Source organism: Pteropus alecto, unplaced genomic scaffold (assembly GCF_000325575.1).
Source record: "Pteropus alecto unplaced genomic scaffold, ASM32557v1 scaffold117, whole genome shotgun sequence".
Taxonomy (NCBI): domain Eukaryota; kingdom Metazoa; phylum Chordata; class Mammalia; order Chiroptera; family Pteropodidae; genus Pteropus; species Pteropus alecto.
Genome location: NW_006440642.1, coordinates 1,073,335 through 1,092,176, shown reverse-complemented (window position 1 = coordinate 1,092,176; position 18,842 = coordinate 1,073,335). Strand labels below are relative to the sequence as shown.

General features: G+C 41.2%; 1 protein-coding gene across 1 annotated transcript in view; it reads left to right on the top strand.

Moving 5' to 3' along the window:
• The first annotated feature begins 6 nt into the window (after positions 1 to 6).
• The window catches only part of TRABD2A (TraB domain containing 2A), an 80,168-nt gene continuing 61,332 nt past the window's right edge, over positions 7 to 18,842 (top strand). The window contains 6 exon segments of the mRNA XM_025050892.1: positions 7 to 196; positions 7,187 to 7,363; positions 7,365 to 7,420; positions 7,422 to 7,572; positions 7,575 to 7,693; position 8,800. Of these exon segments, the coding sequence (XP_024906660.1) occupies positions 89 to 196; positions 7,187 to 7,363; positions 7,365 to 7,420; positions 7,422 to 7,572; positions 7,575 to 7,693; position 8,800 (612 nt within the window). The 5' untranslated portion in view covers positions 7 to 88.

The window sequence follows — 18,842 nt, the reverse complement described above, 5'->3', positions numbered from 1 at the left end:
CCCACGGCCACCCGCCAGCCGGCCCGGGCGTCCCCTGCCGCCTAACTCCTTGCCTGCGCGCCTAGGCCTCGGAGACGGAGTGAGAAGGATGAGTCCCTGGCGCTGGTTGCTGCTGCCGACCCTCTGCCTACCACTCACCGGCGCAGTCCCGCCGCGCAGCGCGCCCGCTTGCGTGGACTGCGAGCTCAAGCCACAGGTAAGGCGCGCCGGATGCCGGCGGGCAGCCTACCGGCGCCTCCCGGGTGGCTACCTCCCGAACCCCACGAAACGCCGCGCACTCGGACCCCGAGCCGATTCTTCGGGTGGGGCTCCACCTTCCCCCGCGGCGCTTTCTTGCTTGCGCGCACCGCGGCTCCTTCAGTCCCCCTCTCCGGCGGGGGCGCAGCTCTGTGGCCGCCGAAGACCCTGTCCCTCAGTCCTCGCGGTTTGCCAGCCCAAGGGAGTCCCGGCGGAGTCTCCTGGGTCTCGCCAGCCAGCGTTGGGGGCATTCGAGGGACGAATCCGCGAGAACAGTGTGGGGCCGAGACTTGGGCACATTTACTTTGGAACTTTGTTCCGCCCTCTCTTCCCTAGCGTTTAATATCTCCTGCTGTTACCCAAATGGTGAAAGCACCCTGCGAGTTGCTTGACTTAATCTTCATATTATTATTCAATCCTGAGTGAGAAGGGATTTTGGGGAGCCGAAGCCATTCCCTTATTTTACCGGTCTGGGAAACCGAGGCCCACAGAGGGACCTTTGTGCTCCAAGTCACCGAGTGCATTTGCGGAGGACCGCGCCTGACAGCCTTGCGTTCACGCGTAGGGCGCTTCCTTAGCCGTTCACATTGGGCATTTTGCAGGCGAGGGGAACCGAGGCGAGGGAGCTCCAGTGACTTGCTCCGGTCCACCAGTCAGTCGTATAGGCGCAGAAGCCCAGCGGGTACAGGGCATGTCTCGCGTTTTCGAGGCTGGATCTCTTAGAAGATGAGCGTTTGCTTCTGATCAATTTTCTCAGGCTAGAAAATTTTTGTCTTTCTCAATTCCCTCTCATTTGAGCGCCGTGGAGGTTGAATTTTGCGAGTTTGTATCTGTGAGTCGTATCTCTGGATCCTTGGCGCTAGGGAGGGTGAACCTTGGCTTGTCTTTCCGGTGGCCTATGAGCGCTCGGACGCCAGGTGCCGGAGATCAGGGTCGGCTCATCTTCGCTGACACGGAAGCAGCCTCTCGGGAGGCGTCCATCTCTGGCTGTTCCTAATTTCATTCATTGACTTAAGCACAGCAAAGGAGAGGGTGACCTAGTCGAGCTGGACATGGCGCATGGAGCTGGCTGCGGAGCCACACTGTCTTCCCATGTGTTCCTAAGGCGCCTGGGCTGCGGGAAGGCGGAAGGTGCGGGGGCCTGGAGAGGAAGAACACACCAGAAAGAGTTTCAAAGTCTGCTGAGGTGTGGCCACTGCAAGCTCGTTGTACAAAGCAGGAGTCCATCCTTTCATATGAAAGCAGAATGGCTTTCACTTCTGCAAAATCTATTACCAGCTCGTAATTATATTATGACCGGTGAGTCTTAATAAGGTCTGTTTCTCTCTTCTCTTGAATCTGTCCTCATGGGTCTTTTATTCTAATAGTTCTCAAACTTTTTGGTCTCAGGACCCTTCTACATTCTAAAAAGTATCAAGGTCTCCCAAAGAGCTTTTGTTTATGTGGGTTAACGGAAATATTAGTAAAATACAAGAACACACGAGCACACGTGCCATTAACTATCAGAGAGATGACGTTATCACATGCCTGTAGCCTCCAGAAAATTCTATTTGTACACTTGTGAGAGAATGAAAGAGGAAAATATCTTAGAATTATGAAAATAATTCTGACCTAACAGATGGCTCGAAAGGGTGATAAAGACACCCATAGGTCCCTGGACCACACTTTGAGAATTACTTTCTATTCTGTGGGCAAACTGCCTTATTCCCCTGCAGAGGTCAGAAGGTCAGCCACCAGCGGGTCTTTGTGCTTAACCTGTATGCTGTAGAGGGCACTGTGGGTAGGTCCCCCAAAGGGCTAGGATATTGAGACTTAAGAAGGGCTTTCGATCCAATGCAGTACTATACTATAGCTTTCGGGAAGGACTATGGCTTGAGAGCTGATTTGGTGTTCAACTTTAGTTAATCATTAGAGAGGTCTTCTGAGCTGAAGCTATCTAGACACTGTGGGCTTTACCCTGAGCACCACATAGGCCCTGTCTCTTCCTTATCAATACTCAAACAGAACTCTTGAGTTCTTTACTGTTCCTACCTGTGTTCTTTCACACTCACTGTTTTTTTCCCCAGATATGCACGTGCTTGCTCCCATACTTCCATCTGGTCTTTGCTCAAATGTCTCTCAATGAGACCCTTCTTGATTACCTATTAAAGATTATGTCCCCGACCCCTACTCCACACCCTGCCTGCCCGCCTATCTGCCTTTCCTGATTTATTTTTTTCTGGAACACTTACCCATCATCTGATAGCATTTTTTTTGTTGTTGCTTATTGTAACAAAAATGATGTAATCTTAATAGGAGTAGGGACTTCTGTCTCTTTTGTTTGTTCCTGCATTGCCAGTGCCTAGAAGAGTGGCCAGCCATATTAGATGCTCAATAAATATTTCTTAAGTGAAAAAGGTAAACTAAAGCCGACTTATGTTAGTATCATTCTCCCTGGTCTGCTGAAGAGTACTCTTGGAAAAGTGCAGTTACCACAGGTTCCAGGAAGCTGAGATGGGAGGAACTGAGGGGTGTAGCCACTTAGTCCACATTACACATGCTATCATTGTGCTCCTTCATGTCATTGCATGGATTACACACGTGTGTGTTAAAATCTCTGGAGATTCAGATGACAGAACTTGTAGCTTCTTGTGTCTCCATGGACGTGTCTTTTTCTTTTAGGATGGTTGCAATATGTTTTAGAAGGGACATGTTAATAGTGTTTTTTTTCTTTTAAATCATCATAATGTTAAAATACATGGCTTTCTCTAGTAGCATGCGGTGGCCATAATGACAGTGAAATGAGGTAGTAGAGCAATTTTTTTTTCTTTTGTGGAGACAAACAGCCCTACCCCGAGGATGTCAGTATGAGGGAGGTGGGGGCAGTTGCACCTGTAGGATCAGTGCAGCGTTTTGGGGTTTCGCTCATGTGCAAAGGCAAGGTCAGAGCTCCCTGATCAGAAGGCCTGAAGGCTCTTCTTTCAGCTCGCACCCTGCCCAAGGCATGCCCGGTATGGCAGTGTCAGTGGCCAGCAGGGATGGTCGCTGGTGCAGAATGGGAGACAGGATGCCCTACTCGGTCAGAACAGAACTCCATTTGTTGAAGAAGTTCTATAAGATGAGGATTGTTTCTTTAAAAATGCTTTAAGACCCCTGGCTTAAAAAAAGTGGGCCCCCTCCCTCCACCCCGCAACTGTGTTATCCTGAAAAGAGAGAATGGGAAAAGTTGGCAGCTTGAGGATTTAAAGATGTCAGTGTGGATTTATCTGGGCGGGTCATCAGGGCTCAGAAAAGGGAGCTGAATAGACTTTTCTGGATTGAGTCAGGTAGCTCCACTGAGCAACAGTGCACCAATTAGGGTATTTGTTGAAGAAAAGATATGACTATGAATCTTGAGTAAAGTCCGCTGCATATTAAGGCTGTACAATGTGGCATTTAAAACCTAGGGGTTAGGAGCCAGCATGCCCTGGCTTCAAATCCTGGATCCACTATTTAGCAGCCATGAGACCTTGGGTAACATCATAGATCTCTCAAAGCCTCAATTTCTCCATCTGGAAATGGTCAATGTCTTGTTTAGTTGCATGTCTTCCTAATTCCTCTTTTCCCATTTTCTTGTGGGTGGGCACCGGCAGGCTTTCACCCTACCATGCCACCGAAACTGTTCTTGTCCATGTCCCCAGTGACCTCAGTGTTGCTCCATCCAGAGGTCAATTCTCAAATCCTCGACTCCTTTGGCCCATCAGCCACAGTGACCCCACCTGCTTACTTTCTCCTTGAAGCATTTTCCTTTGATTGGCTTCCTACTCTTCTGATTTTCCCAACAACCTCACTGATCACTTCTCATTTTTTTTTTTTCTGGCTTCTCTTCTTTGCTGTGACTTTGCAAAGTTAGAGCATATCTAAACCTTTTTTCTACATTTACACTTAGGCCCTTGGAAAGCTTATCCAGTCTCATGGCTTTAAATAACATCTACATGGTGATGATACCCTCATTTTTATCTGTGGCCCAGGCCTCTCTCAACTCCAGACTTATGCATCCACCTACCATCTCGACTTCCCCACTTGGATGTCTGCTTGACCATTCAACTCAACAGGGCCGAAACCAAACTTCTGACCTTCCCCTCAAATCCTGTTCCACCCTCTGTGTTCTCCATCTCAGTTGATGGCAACTTCGTCCCTTTCATTAATCAATTCATTGGCAAATCCTATTGGCTCTAATTTTCAGAATATGTCCAGAATCTGATCACGTCTTATCAATTCTGTCACTATCAGTCTGTTCTCTCACTTGGATTATTTTAGCAACTTCCTAACTGACCTTGAGTCTGCCCTTATCCCTCAATAATCTATTCATTGCAGCGGTCAGAATGATTCTGTTAACACATTAAATCAGTTTATGTCACTGTTCTCACAAAAACCTGCGCTAGCTCCCATCTTACTCAGCATAAAAGCCTGAACCTTTCCAGTAGCCCAGCAGTCCCCAACCCCTGGGCCATGGACCAGTACCAGTCCGTGGCCTGTTAGGAACCAGGCCACACAGCAGGAGGTGAGCAGTGGGCGGGGGAACGAAGCTTCATCTGTGTTTGGTTTGCAGTCACTCCCCAGTGCTAGCATTACCGCTTCAGCTCCACCTCAGATCATCAGGCATTAGATTCTCACAGGAGCACTTGTCCCTGGTGCCGAAAATGTTGGAGACCGCTGCAGTAGCGCATGGGCCCTGTGGCCTGGCCACCCTCACCTCTCTGATCTTTACGCCTGCTTTCCTATTTAGTCATCCTGCCTCAGGGCCTTTGCACTGCTGTTTTCACCTCCTGGAGGGAATGCTCTTCTCTCAGCTCCCTGGTTTGCTCTCTCACCTCCTTCATGGCGAGGCTTAAATGACTTAGCAGACTTTCATGATCACCCTATTAAAGGCTGCACTCCACCTCCTCTAGTCCCCCTGCTCCCTTTCCCACTTTCATGTTCTCCATCTCAGTTATCACAGCCATACCTGATTCAGGGAGCTGTTTCATTCACAGCTGTATTCCTAGTGCCCTAGAACACACCGGTGCCTAGAGCCTACAACACTGCCTGGCACATGGTAGGCACAGCATAAGTCATCGTGGAACAAATGAATGTTGAATGAATGTAGTAGGACAATCCATGTGCAATGCTTGGGTGGTACCTGGCACACTTAACGTTCAGTAACAGCCGGCTGTTCTTAGCATCATAATTGTTACCACATGGCTAGATGCTAAAATGAGTCTTGCTTTTTTTTTTTTAAATTTGAGCAATTTTCATTGAAAAGATCATACAATGATCCTATTTCTACACTAATAATAATTGAAAAGTCAACAATAAAATAAATAAATAAAACGGGTACATATAGTTGAACAGATTTTGTTTAAATAGAAGTGTAAGTATTTTGAGGTAGGATGAGACTTTAGAGAGATTATATGAATTGGGTAAAAACAAACCCAAACCAAACCAAACCAAGCCAACAACCCTCCCTTCTTCTTCTTTTCCCCCTTCCCCCCAGCACAATACATCACGTTCCTGCAGTATGGGTTTGGTTTTCCTGGGAATATATTTGTTTAATATTATGGTCTGATACATGAATTAGGTGCCCACGGGTTTAATCATAACATTTGGCCTTTTTGCCGTGTTTCCCTGTTGGAAACTGTGTAGAAGTCCTTTGGTAGACTGCATGGGACTTGTGTGATCAGATTTCTTATGTAATCTGGAGATGCCCAGTCGAATCACCATTCAGGACCCTTTTTTGATTATCAGCTCTTCGCTCTATAAAGAACAAATAACCAAACTGAACCTACGCTTGGAAGACTACCTCTAGCATATCAGTTGCATTTATAGACGATTATTTTGTTACCCATTTGAAATTAACTAAAGCCATAACTATCAGTCTCATCTTTTGATTGGCATCTAGTTTTTCTACCAGCTTGATCTGATTCTAAGCAACAGTGAGACATTTGATTGCTTAATTAGCCTGGGAAGCCATTTTTAGTAGGTGTGCAGTTTCCATTCAGCTTTTTGAAGTATTTAAATAACCCTGGGGACCCTCATTACTCCATAACAGGATATCTGAGGACTGGCTGGAAAGCCCCTACATGATTCATCTCTTAATATTTACTTGACCATTAGTAGGTTTTAAAAATACCTTCTTTCTTTCATTTGTTCATTCATTTAACAATTACCTGTCAAATTGTTTATTACCCTAAACTATGACACGGGTTGTTATCTAACTTTTACAGATGAGAAAACTGAGGTATAGAGAAATGTAGTGGCTTTTAAAAAACCTCAATGGGGTAGCTCAGACAGAAGCAGAATTTAGGCTTTTTTTGCCCAATTAGTGCACCCTCGAAAAGATGGGTGAGCAGAACTGCAACGTAAATACCTTAAAAAACAAGGTTACAGGCTTGGGGCTACTGAGATATATTCTGCTTGGCTTGCATGGCATTTAATAAAATTGAGGTAACATTTCCCAACTGGAAGATTTTATGTAAAATCAGGATTTCTAGTTTCTTTTGAAAAGTCCATTCTGGAGCACTAGGCCTGTTCTCGCATGGCCAGCACTGGCTTGGGATGCTTAGCCAACATCCTTTATTGAGAGATGTGGGCTCCTTTGCCACTGACCTCCTCCCATGGTGTCACCCCCAGCCCACATGCCTGCCTCTGCCCTCATCTGAGTGGTCAGAGGGTGTTTTTGTGGAAGGTGGCAAGGGGGCGTGTGGAGAAAGAAGATTGAAGGCTGTGAGAATAAGACCCTTGCTTTAACCAGTTCCATTTTTGTCGTCTTATATTTTGAGATTGTGTAATGTTTCATTTAAAACTGGTTGCTGCTGCTTAAACAATAACACACAAATGCAAATATATTTGATCCTCATTATTTGTAGATTCTACGGTTGTGAATTCATTTTCTCCTTTTAGGCACTTAACCCTTCATACCATACCTTAATGTTGTTTCCTTTTCTTTTAGCAAAATGAATTGAATTCCTTCTTGTGGACCATAAAGAGAGACCCTCTGTCTTACTTCTTTGGCACAATCCATGTCCCATACACCTGGGTCTGGGACTTCATCCCGAACGATTCCAAGGAGGCTTTTCAGCACAACAGCATTGTGTACTTTGAGCTGGATCTCACAGACCCCTACACTAACTATCTCCACCCTCACTAGTTGTCAGATGTTGCCACAGGGCAAGAACCTCCAGGATGCCCTTGTGGATTACCCCAGATCAGTGTGGCAAGGGTCTCTATGCGGACTACCTTTCCAATGCCATCACAGGAAACTGGGAGCACAAGAGGCCCGTCTGGGTCATGCTCATGGTCAACTCCCTGACCGAAGTGAACATTAAGTCCCGGGGTCAGGGGTGCCTCTCTTAGACCTGTACTTTGCCCAGGTGGCTGAGCGGCTGAGGAAACAGACTGGGGTGATGGAAAAGGTGGAAGAGCAATGCCATCCATTGAATGGGTTGAACTTTTCACAGTTAAAACCCTTTATTGCACAAAAGACTGGCATTTGATTGTGTGAGTAAATCTGCTGAATTACAATGCAGGAGATGGACCAGAAACACAGTTTATCTAAAAATTCCCTTTGCTCAAGAATGTTTTTTTAAAAGAGGTAACACACAATATTATATTAGTTTTGGGTGTTCACCATAGTTATTTAACATTTTTATATCTAAAGAAGTGATCACTATGATAAGTCCAGCAACCATTTGACACCATACAATGCTATCACAATATTATTGCCTATATTTCCTATGCTATACACCAGTACCATGCTGTTTTGAGTACTATAGCCTTGTAGTATAGTTTGATATCAGGTACTGTGATACTTCCAACTTGTTCTTCTTTTTCGAGATTGCTGTGGCTATTTGGGATCTTTTATGGTTCCATATAAATTTTTGGATTATTTGTTCTAGTTCTCTGAAAAATGCCATTGGTATTTTGATAGGGATTGCATTGAATCTATAGATTGCTTTGGCTCGTGTGGCCATTTTCATGATGTTGATTCTTCCTACCCAGGAGTATGGTATATGCTTCCATTTATTTGTATCTTCTCAATTTCTTTTTTCAATGACCTATAATTTTCTGAGAATAGGTCTTTTATCTTTTTGATTAAATTTATTCCTAAGTATTTTATTTTTTTTCATGCAATCGTAAATGAGATTGTTTTTTAACTTCTCTTTCTGATAATTTGTTATTGGTGTAGAGAAATGCAACCAATTTCTGAACATTAATTTTGTATCCTGCTACTTTACTGAATCCATTGATCAGTTCTAATAGTTTTTTGGTGGAATCTTTAGGATTCTCTATGTATACTATCATGTCATCTGCAAATAAAGACACTTTTACTTCTTCTTTTCCAACTTGGATGCCTTTTATTTATTTTTCTTGTCTAATTACTATTGCCAGGACTTCCAATATTAGGTTGAATAGAAGTAGTGAAAGTGGATATCTTTGTCTTGTTCTTGATCTTTAACAAAATGCTTTTAGCTTTCCCCTGTTGAGTATGATGTTAGCTGTGGGTTTGTCATATATGACCTTTATTATGTTGAAGTATGTTTTCTCTATTCTCACTTTGCTGAGGGTTTTTATCATAAACTAATGCTGGATTTTGTCGAATGCTTTTTCTGTATATATGGATATGATCATATGATTTTAATCTTCCATTTGTTTATGTGATGTGTCATGTTAACTGATTTGTGGATATTGAACCAATCTTGCATCCCAGGAATAAATCTTACTTGATCATAGTGTATAATCTTTTTCATGTATTGCTGAATTTTTGTTGAGGATTTTTGCGTCAATGTTTGTAAGAGATGTTGGCCTGTAGTTTTCTTTTTTTGTAATGTCTTTGCCTAGTTTTGGAATTAGGGTAATGGTGATATCATAAAATGAACTTAGAGGCCTTCTCTTTTGAATTTTTTGGAACAGTTGAGAAAGATAGGTATTAATTCTTCTTTGAATGTTTAGTAAAATTCACCTGTAAGCAATCTGGTCCCTGACTTTTGTTTGTGGGGAGTTTTTTGATTATTGATTCAATTTTGTTAGTAGTTATTAGTCTTCAGATTTTCTGTTTCTTCTTGATTCAGTCTTGGGAAATAGTATGTTTCTAGGAATGTATCCATTTCTTCTAGGGTGTCCAATTTATTATTCACAGTATTTTCTTATAATCCTTTGTATTTCTGTGGTGTCTGATGTCACTTCTCTTTCATTTCTGAATTTATTTATTTGGGGCTTCTCTATTTTTTTTTTTTTTTGATGAGTCTGGTTAAAGGTTCATTAACTTTGTATATTTTTTCAGATCTTGGTTTTATTAATCTTTTGTATTGTTTTCTTAAAGGTCTATTTTATTTCTGCTCTGATCTTTATTATTTTCTTCCTTCTATTCACTCTGGGCCTTGTTTGCTGTTCTTTTTCTAGTTCCTTTAGGTATAAAGTTAGATTGTTGAGTTGAGATTTTTCTTGTTTCTTGAGGTAGGCCTGTATTGCTGTGAATTTCCCTCTCAGAACTGCTTTTGCTGTGTCCCACAGATGTTGAGTGATGTTATCATTTTCATTTGTCTCAGGTATCTTTTGATTTCTTCCTTGATATTGTTAACCCATTTATTGTTTTGTGGCATGTTATTTAGCATCCATGTGTTTGTGTTTTTCACTTTCTTCTTGTAATTGAGTTCTAGTTTCATACCATTGTGATCAGAAAAGATGGTTGGTATGATTTCAGTTTTCTTAAATTTACTGAGACTTGTTTTGTGGACTAACATGTGGTCTATCTTGGAAAATATTCCATGTGCACTTGAAAAGAATGTATATTCTGCTGCTTTGGGGTAAAATGCTCTAAAAATATTAATTAAATCCATCTGATCTAATGTGTCATTTAAGGCTGCTCTTTCTTTGTTGATGTTATTTCTGGAAATTCTATCCTTTGATTCAATGGGGTGTTAAAAGTTTCCTACTATGGGTGTATTACTGTCAATCTCTCCCTTAATGTCTGCTAATATTTGCTTTATGTATGTAGGTGCTCCTATTTTGGGTGCATAAATATTTACAAGAGTTATATTCTCTTGTTGGATTGATCCCTTTATCATTATGAAATTTCTGTCTTTGTCTCTTATTATAGCCTTTGTTTTAAAGTATAATTTAGTTGGTATAAATACTGCTAACTCAGTTTTTTTTTCCATTTCCATTTTCTTGAAATATATTTTCTATCCCTTTACTTTATGTCTGTGTGTGTCATTTGATTAGAAATGAGTCTCTTGTAGGCAGCATATGTAAGGGTCTTATTTCCTCATCCGTTCAGCCACCCTATGTTTTGATTGGAGCATTTAATCCATTTACACGTAAAGTAATTGTTGATAGATATGTAGTTATTGTCATCTTATTATTCACATTTTTATCTTTTCTTCTCCTCCTCCTCCTCTTTTTCTTTCTTCTTCTTCTTCTTCATCTTCTTTTTGTCCTTCTAACATTCCTTGTAATACTGGCTTGATGTTGATGAACTCCTTTAGCTTTTTTTTTTTTTTTTGGTCTGGGAAACTCTATTTGTCTTCAATTCTAAATGAGAGCTTTGCCGGGTAGAGTAGTCTTGGTTGTAGGTCCTTGTTTTTCATCATTTTGAATATTTCATGCCAGTCTCTTCTGGCCTGCAATGTTTCTGTTGAGAAATCAGCTGATAGTCTTATGGGAGCTCCCTTGTAGGTAACAAACTGCTTTTCTCTTGATGCTTTAAAGAGTCTCTCATTGTATTTAACTTCTGTCACTTTAATTATGATGTGTTTTGGTGTGGGCTCTTTGGGTTCATCTTGTTTGGGATTTTGTGCTCTTCTTGGGCTTGTCTATTTCTTTTGCCAGGTTAGAGAAGTTTTCTATCATTATTTCTTCAGTTAGGTTTTTAATTCCTTGCTCTCTCTCTTTTCCTTCTGGTATCCCTAGATGTGAGTGTTGGTATGCTTGGTGTTGTCCCAGAGTCCCCTTAAACTATCCTCATTTTTTGACTTTTTTTTTTTTTTTGTTATTCTGATTGGGTGTTTTCTGTTACCTTATCTTCTAAATAGCTGTTTCAACCCTCTGCTTCATCTAATCATCTGTTGATTCTCTTTACTGTATTTTTCATTTCAGTTATTGCATTCTTCATTTCTGACTGTTTTTTCTTATGTTTTCTGTCTCCATTTTTATGTTTTTATAAATCTCTTTGTTAAAAAGATTAAAAACTGAATTAATCTACCCTTCCCCTAAGATCATTGTTCCATTTTGTTTAGTTCTTTTTCTGGAGCCTTGTTTTATTCTTTCATTTGGGACATATTTTCTGTCTCCCCATTTGGGCTGCCTCCCTGTTTTTGTTTCTAGGTATTAGATAGATCTGCTACATCTCTCAGTCTTCGCAGGGTAGCCTTATGTAGTAGGTGTCCTGTGGGGCCCAGTGGTGCAGTCTCCCTGTTCACCTGAGCCGGATGCTCTAGTAGTGTCTTTTGTATGGATTGTGTGCCCTCCTGTTGTAGTTGAGTCTTGACTGCTGTTGGCTCATCAGTGGGTGAGATTGACCCTCAAGTTTATTGGCTATGAGGACTGGCCACGACCACAGTATATGAACTGCTGTATGCAGGGCTCACCTTGCAGAGCTAGATTTGCCCTAGCGGGCTCTGGTGCTGGCACACGTTTGGATGTGCTGCTTATGGGGCTAAGCAGGTGGTGTTCTGTTGTTGTGTGGTTCTGTTCTGGTGTGCTGGTTCTGAGACCTCTTGGTAAGGGCTCTTGTGCAGGTCAAAGTCCATTGATGGCTATGACTTATCCAGAGCTACTTGGTAGGAGCTACAAAGTGATCTGAGCTTTGTCGCTGACTATACTGGACCTGGAGGTGCATGGGAGAGGCCACACTGCAGCTAGCTGTCACTAGTATTGGGCCTGGGGCAGCTCTGCAAAAGGTCCAGGGTACCCAAGGCTTGCCACCACCTGCCAGCTGTTCATACAGCTCAGCCGCTGAAAGAGTCTTGGGTGGTACGGGTAGTATGAGAGTTTAGTGGGGTGGAATATGAAGAAGTCATCAGTATGGGGCTAGTCATTTCAAGGGGTTAATGCAGATTTAAATTTGGCACCAGTGCTGAGCCTGAGGTCATTCCGCAAAAGTCGTAGATCACACAAGGCCAGCCGTTGCCTGCCTGGGGCTTGCAGGCACATGAGAGTTATCTTAGAAAGACTGCAGGGCAGGCCAACATCAGTTGCCTGCTAGCTGTGAAAATGCTTCTGGTGTGCTCAAATTAGGTGGAGTGGAGTCCCAGAGAGTCACCAGGGTGGAGTGAGTAGGGTTCACCAGGCTAATGAAAATTCAGATTTGGCTGTGTGGGTGGAGGGATCAACACAGAAAACATGGCGTCTGCCTACCCGCTTCGTGGGAGGAAGGCTCAACACAGGGACAATGGTGGCTTTCCCTCTAGGCCTTGCTCTGAAGCCGCCCAACTCAGTTTCTCCTTGTATGTCTCTGGCACCTCCCCAGCCACTGTCCTTATGCCAGAGCCCAGGGTGAATGCCTGGGAGCGAGAGAGTCTGTGTGGGGCTCTTTAAGTAGACACCTGGGTTTCCAGCTGCCTTCTATCTTACCTGGACACCTGGATGGATGGAATCCCGGCTGATTTTCACAGGCAGATTTTGTGGGGCCTGCTTTTCCTGGCACTGGTGTTCGGGGATGGGGAGCTCATTGTGGGGCTAGGACTCCTTGCTCTTGAGCGGGGGCCTCTGCAGCTGAGATATCCCTTCTGATTCTCAACCACCACACATGAGTGCAGGGCCAGCCCAGTTTCATGTCTTGAGATGGCTTCCTCTTTATATCCTTAATTAAAGGACTTCTGTTCAGTTAGTCTTTGGATGGTTCTCCAGGCTGATTGTTCTATATTTTAGTTATAATTTAATGTGGTCATGGGAAAAGGCAAGCACAGCATTTACCTACTTCACCATCTTGACCAGAATACTTTGCTCAAGAATGTTATTCTGCAGTTTAAAAAATAGCCCAATAGTCAGTTATATCACTTATTTGTGTATTACCAAGAGAGAAAACTTGTTTTATCTTGACCTCCTAACATGTATTGCATGTTTTTATTGCTCGTTTTACTTCAGGTCATTCATTAAGAAGCTGCTTTGAGAGGATGTGGAGAATGTGAATGCCATTCTGGCTGTCACAGGGTATGGTCTGGTTTACAAATGATACTGCCTGTGGCTGTTTTAGGTAACACCAGTCTCTTTGAGATCATTGCTGTCTCTTTTCAGGACATTCACCCTGGGACATTCTTTCCAAGGCAGAGGTATGCTCCTCTTATGCAAAGTTTATAAATCCTACTACAGGGTATTGGAATGAAGGTTGATGTTCAAGAGGTTCTTTACTTCTCATAAGACAAGCAATACTTTATTAAAGTGCCATTGTTTAATCGTTTTGGTGAAATTTGTCATTGATATCTTAAAGTGCACTAGATAACTCTGGGGGTCAATGGCAATTTTGCAATATGAAATAAGTATTCTTGTTTTGCAACTATTTTCAGTGGTTGGTCTTGGGATGTTGGTCCTTAGAATAAAACCCAACTATCTAGACCTTAGCAGATCTTGAAATACTGAACTCAGAGATTGTTATTTAAAGGGTTTAATGACATTCAACAATCTAAAAATAGTGTTCCTAAATTGATAGTCAAAGTTTTAGGAAATTTATCTTGTTAAAATTCTATAAATTAATAAATACTCAGATGCTAAAATATAGTATTTGTTTGGCACATTGAGATTTATAGACAAGATAAGGGGCCACTAATTGCCTCCATTGATCTCTTGGGGGAGAGTTTTCTTTATTTTGGAAGCCCAAAGAGCCTCTATTCTAACTTTTTCAATGTCTTTTACAAAACATTTAATACAATGTTTTATAAAAGAAAGATTTTTGATTTAAAGGCTCATTGATTTTGACTTTACAAGATTCAAATTTGTGAGCATTTTTACCTAAGCCAAGCCTTCTTTTATACTTCCAACTGGGAGAGAAAAAGGGAAAGTAAATATTATCTTAAGCAAAATATATTTGAAGAAAGGTGTGTAGTATTGTCTCTTAAGATGATACATTTAAGAGACGTTTTAGAGCACTATAATTACACACTAGAGTGTCATGTTGATTTCATGAAACATTTTTAAGGTTCATGTAAGCATTTAAAATTTATAAACTAAATTTTTTAGAAGACTTTGAGGTTAAGATTGTGAGGTTAGAGTTGCTAAATTTAAGAAGAAAAAGTTATATGACTTATTGAGACTCTTTTTTTTTTTAGTGTAACACCCCTATGTTATATTTATAAATGGTAAAATACAACTTTAGTGTACAGCTCAATGATGTTTAATATACTCATATACCCATATAACCACAACTCAGATTAATTCGTTGAGCATTTCCATCACCGAGAAAGTTAGTATAAAGTTTTTATCGCAGCATAACTATACAGAAAACTGTGCTTGATGAGTTTTCACGAATATAGCCATGTGGACAGGAAACAGAACAGCACCAGCTTCCCAGAAGTCCCTTGTTCCCCCCCCACCCCTGGCCCCCACCAACCCCAAGGATAACCACTATCCTGAACATCTTTGAGCATAAATTATTTGTCTCTTTTGGAACTTCTCATACTTGGATTTACCCAGTATGCCCCCTTTAGGGCTTGGCTTCCTTTGTTCAGCATTACCTTCATGATTCACCTATGTTGCTGTGTGTAGTTGTCCATCGTTCACTGTCATTGCTACGTAGAATTCTATCAGAGTTTTTGGGATGGCAGTTAATGGAGTCTCCCTTCTCAATAAGTCCAGAGTATGGTAAGATCATATGTACTCATTTTGATATAAGATGAGCCCTTACTCATTCCCTAGGGCACCTTTCTTCTACTGCCCATTTGAGAGTGGTTCCTTCCTCCTTTTTCTCTATAGCTCTGAAGAAGGGAGTCAGTGGTGCCTGACTACACAGTGAGCTGGGAGTGGAGGTGGGGTATTGGGGCTGGCCAGGTCCCGTAGACTTCTGAGCCTACTTCTCCAGCCAGCTGCGTGAAAGAGGCAGAGAACAGAGAGGCGCCAGGAGAGCCTGCCTGGGCAGCCTGCCAGGAAGGAGCCCTGAGGGCCTACGCTCCAGGTATTCCCACTCACCTCTGGGACTGTAGAGTGGAGGCAGGAGGATTGTGGGAGATTGAGGCACAGCTGATGCTGAAACACTGTTGGTAGTGAAGGAAGCTCTAGGTCCAGGGTCAGATGTACTGGGGTTGGAATTCCTGCATTGTCACCAGTTTGTGATTTTGAGATGTTCACATAACTTCTCTGAACTTTGTTTTCTCGTTTTTCAGGTGGTTTCAGCTGTTGTCAGAAGCAAATAAAATAGTAAACGGGAAAACACTTCATACTGTACAGATATAAAGGGAAGAGAACTACTATACAGTGTCATCTACAATTCAGGCCTCATTGGTAATATTACATTTAATCCTCAGAATTTTATAAGATGGGCAGTATCATCCTTATTGGATGAGAAAACTGAAGCCCAGTGAGCATAGGAAACTTGCCCATGATCACATAGCTAACAGATGGAGGAATTGGTGTTTGATATCAGATGTGTTAAAAGGTTATGGTGACTTTGAGTCTCCAACAAGATATGGTGGTCAGTGTGAGACCTTGAATTTTGAGCTGCAGCACAGGATTCTGGACTTCTGTTGTCTAATTCATTAGCTACTAGCCACATGTGGCTGTCTATTGAGCACTTGAATTGTGGCTCGTGTGACCAAGGAAATAAACTTTTAATTTTACTTAATTTTAATTCTAATGAAAGTTTAAGAACGATACTTGATTCATTTATTGGAAAACTTTTAAGTATGTTTAGAAAAACTTGTAATGTGAATCTCCTCTTTCAACTATAAATTTTATGAAGTTGAACTACAGATCAAGTATTCCTGATGAAAATTTAGTGTCTGAATTGAGATATACTGTGAGTGAAAAATACACAACAGATTTGAAGACCAAGTATGGGAAAAGAATGTAAAATATATCCTAAGTAATTTATATTGATTACATGTTGAGATAATAATCCTTTGGATATATTGGGTCAAATAAAATATATTATTTAGTTTCACCTGTTTTTTTTTTTTTTTAATGTGGCTATTAGCAGGCTTAAAATTAGAAATGTGGCTTGCACTATAATTCTGTTGAAAAGCATTGATCCAGATTGTTTCTGGATAAGTATGACTGAGGCAGGTACATTTGGAGGCTGTGCTGCCTGAGTTGGTCCCAGTGCTGTACTCTGCCCAATTGTATTGTCAGGCTCAACTCCAGGCAGCCTCTAAATGCCTATGGCTACCCCTTTTGGCATCAGCTTTTCTCCATTGACTTGCAATACTCTTTGATTTTGGAACATCACTACTACACACACCCACGTGCACACACACACACACACACTCAACTCACACTCATTCAAACTTTCCATTTTGTTCTGTTTCTGAAGACGGGGATTCCTTTTTCAATGTGTTGTCCAGGTTCTTGATGTTTCGAACAAATGAATGAGCAAGACACCGAAATATAGCAGGAAAGAATAGCTTTCTTAGAGGTGATAGTACACTTCCAGATGTGCAAGTGGGCCTAAACGAGAGAAGAGTGGCTCAGAAGGCCTGGTATCAAAGCCTTTGGGGTTTTTATCCCTATTTGCTGTGGTGGTTACTTTTCTTAGAGGAGTGGGCTTTCTTGATTGACAGTTAAGATTGACAGGACTCAGTGACTCATCGTTTGCTTTCTACGCATGTTCGTTCCCAGAATTCAGTCTATTATAATGATATTAATGAACTTCTGGGCATATGCATCATATTATAATGATGGTATAATAAGGCTCAGGTGCATTAAAGGTTGTTGGTGGGGGTGGAAGGGTCTTCATTGCGCACGTGTGAGTGACTAGCTGAAACTTGTACCCAATTATCTGTTTACTTGTTTCCTTGTATGAGTTACTTTTAGCCCCAAAATGCCTCTGGCTGCTTAATTATGGGCAGACTAGGGTGGACCCTTTCTAGAATAGGATGACCTCAGTGTCTTTGCAGGTGGACCTATCTAATTTTCCTCCCCAACCCTTTTCTAAGAGCCATGAACCCCTTTTTTATTAGTATAGATGCTGAGGGACGGGAGGTCTCTTCTGTATCTGCTTTCTGCTGAGTAGTGTCGTAGATCCTGCCTATTAGGGTTTCATGGAGTTCTTTCCCTCTCTGTCTCAGTCCGAACGGGGTCTTGGGTTTCCTGCCAAAGTGCCACCTCAGTCTCTAGACAAGGAAAAATGAAGATGCAAACTTGTTACTTGAATCATATATCTAAGTTATGTTTCTATTATTGATTTGCCTATCAAGCAGGTAAAGGAAATCAAGCTTGGTTAATACATTTTGTAAAAGAAAGAAAAAACTTGGGTTAAAGTTCCCCTCCTTTCTCGACCTCTAAGGGCCTTGTTTTGGCCTAAAGCCATTCCTGCCCTATAATGAGCCAAGGAGAATGCTTGGAGTTTCAATGATCCTTATCAATAGCCGGAGGATCTGAGTTACCAGTTTCAAGGTAATTATCTAAATTTCAGAGAGAGGGTCTTTCTCCAAAAAAAAGGAGGAAAGAAGAGACTTAACTAGGTTTACTAAAAAGATTAATAATTTTGCAAGCGATGGTCCGTATCAGTTCCATTCATCTGTTAGCCTATATATGTGTCAATATCATATTCTTAATGACTGTAACTTTAAGCTACATTTAAAAATTTGACAATGATGTCACTTTCCTTAATGATTTTTAAGCTTATTCTGATTACTATTTTGTTAATTTTTAGATGATCTTACATTTTTTTCTCCTATTAACTCCAACAATCCAAGAATGTGTTATCCTTTTCATTTATTTTAGTCCTTTTTCATTTTGTAGAGTTCTTGATCTAGATCTTGCTTAATTCATAAATTTATTTATTACTTTTAATATAAATTTTGCTGGTGTAGACTCTTCTCATATTTTCCATCTGGTTACTAATTTTTATATATTAATTTAACCACCTAATTGAAATCATGTATGCTAGCAATGTTAGTTGATTCTGTTGCTTTCCTAGAGATCACACATCATTGATAAATAATTATTTTGTTTTCACCTTTTCACAGTTTGTCTCATTTCTTTTTCTTGCCTCAGCATGTTGGTTATGATACTTAGAACAGCATTAAGTAGTAGTGATAAGAAAGGGCATCCTTCCTTTTTCTAACTTGAGTGAGAATTCCTTTGATATTTCACCATTAAATATGATACTGGCAGTTGATTAGTCTTTATGATGTGCATGAAATATTCTTGAATTTTCATTTTACTAGAAATTTTATCAAGCAGTTGTTATTAGTGGAAGCAGTCATTGAGTTTTTTTTTTTTTTTTTTTTAGCAAGAGAAAATAACCAAATTGAATACATGTATATGCATGGGAGCTCCACATACGTGGGAGAGTAAGAAACTCCACATGCAGGAGAGGTTCAGAGATAAAAAGGGAACATGGGTATATAAGACATCCTGAGTTAGGGATGAGGTAATGCACTTTAGGGGCTTCAAAAGGCCATTGCAGGATGATAAGAAGAACATACCTTTAGTAAATAGAAGTTTGCTTTTCCCTA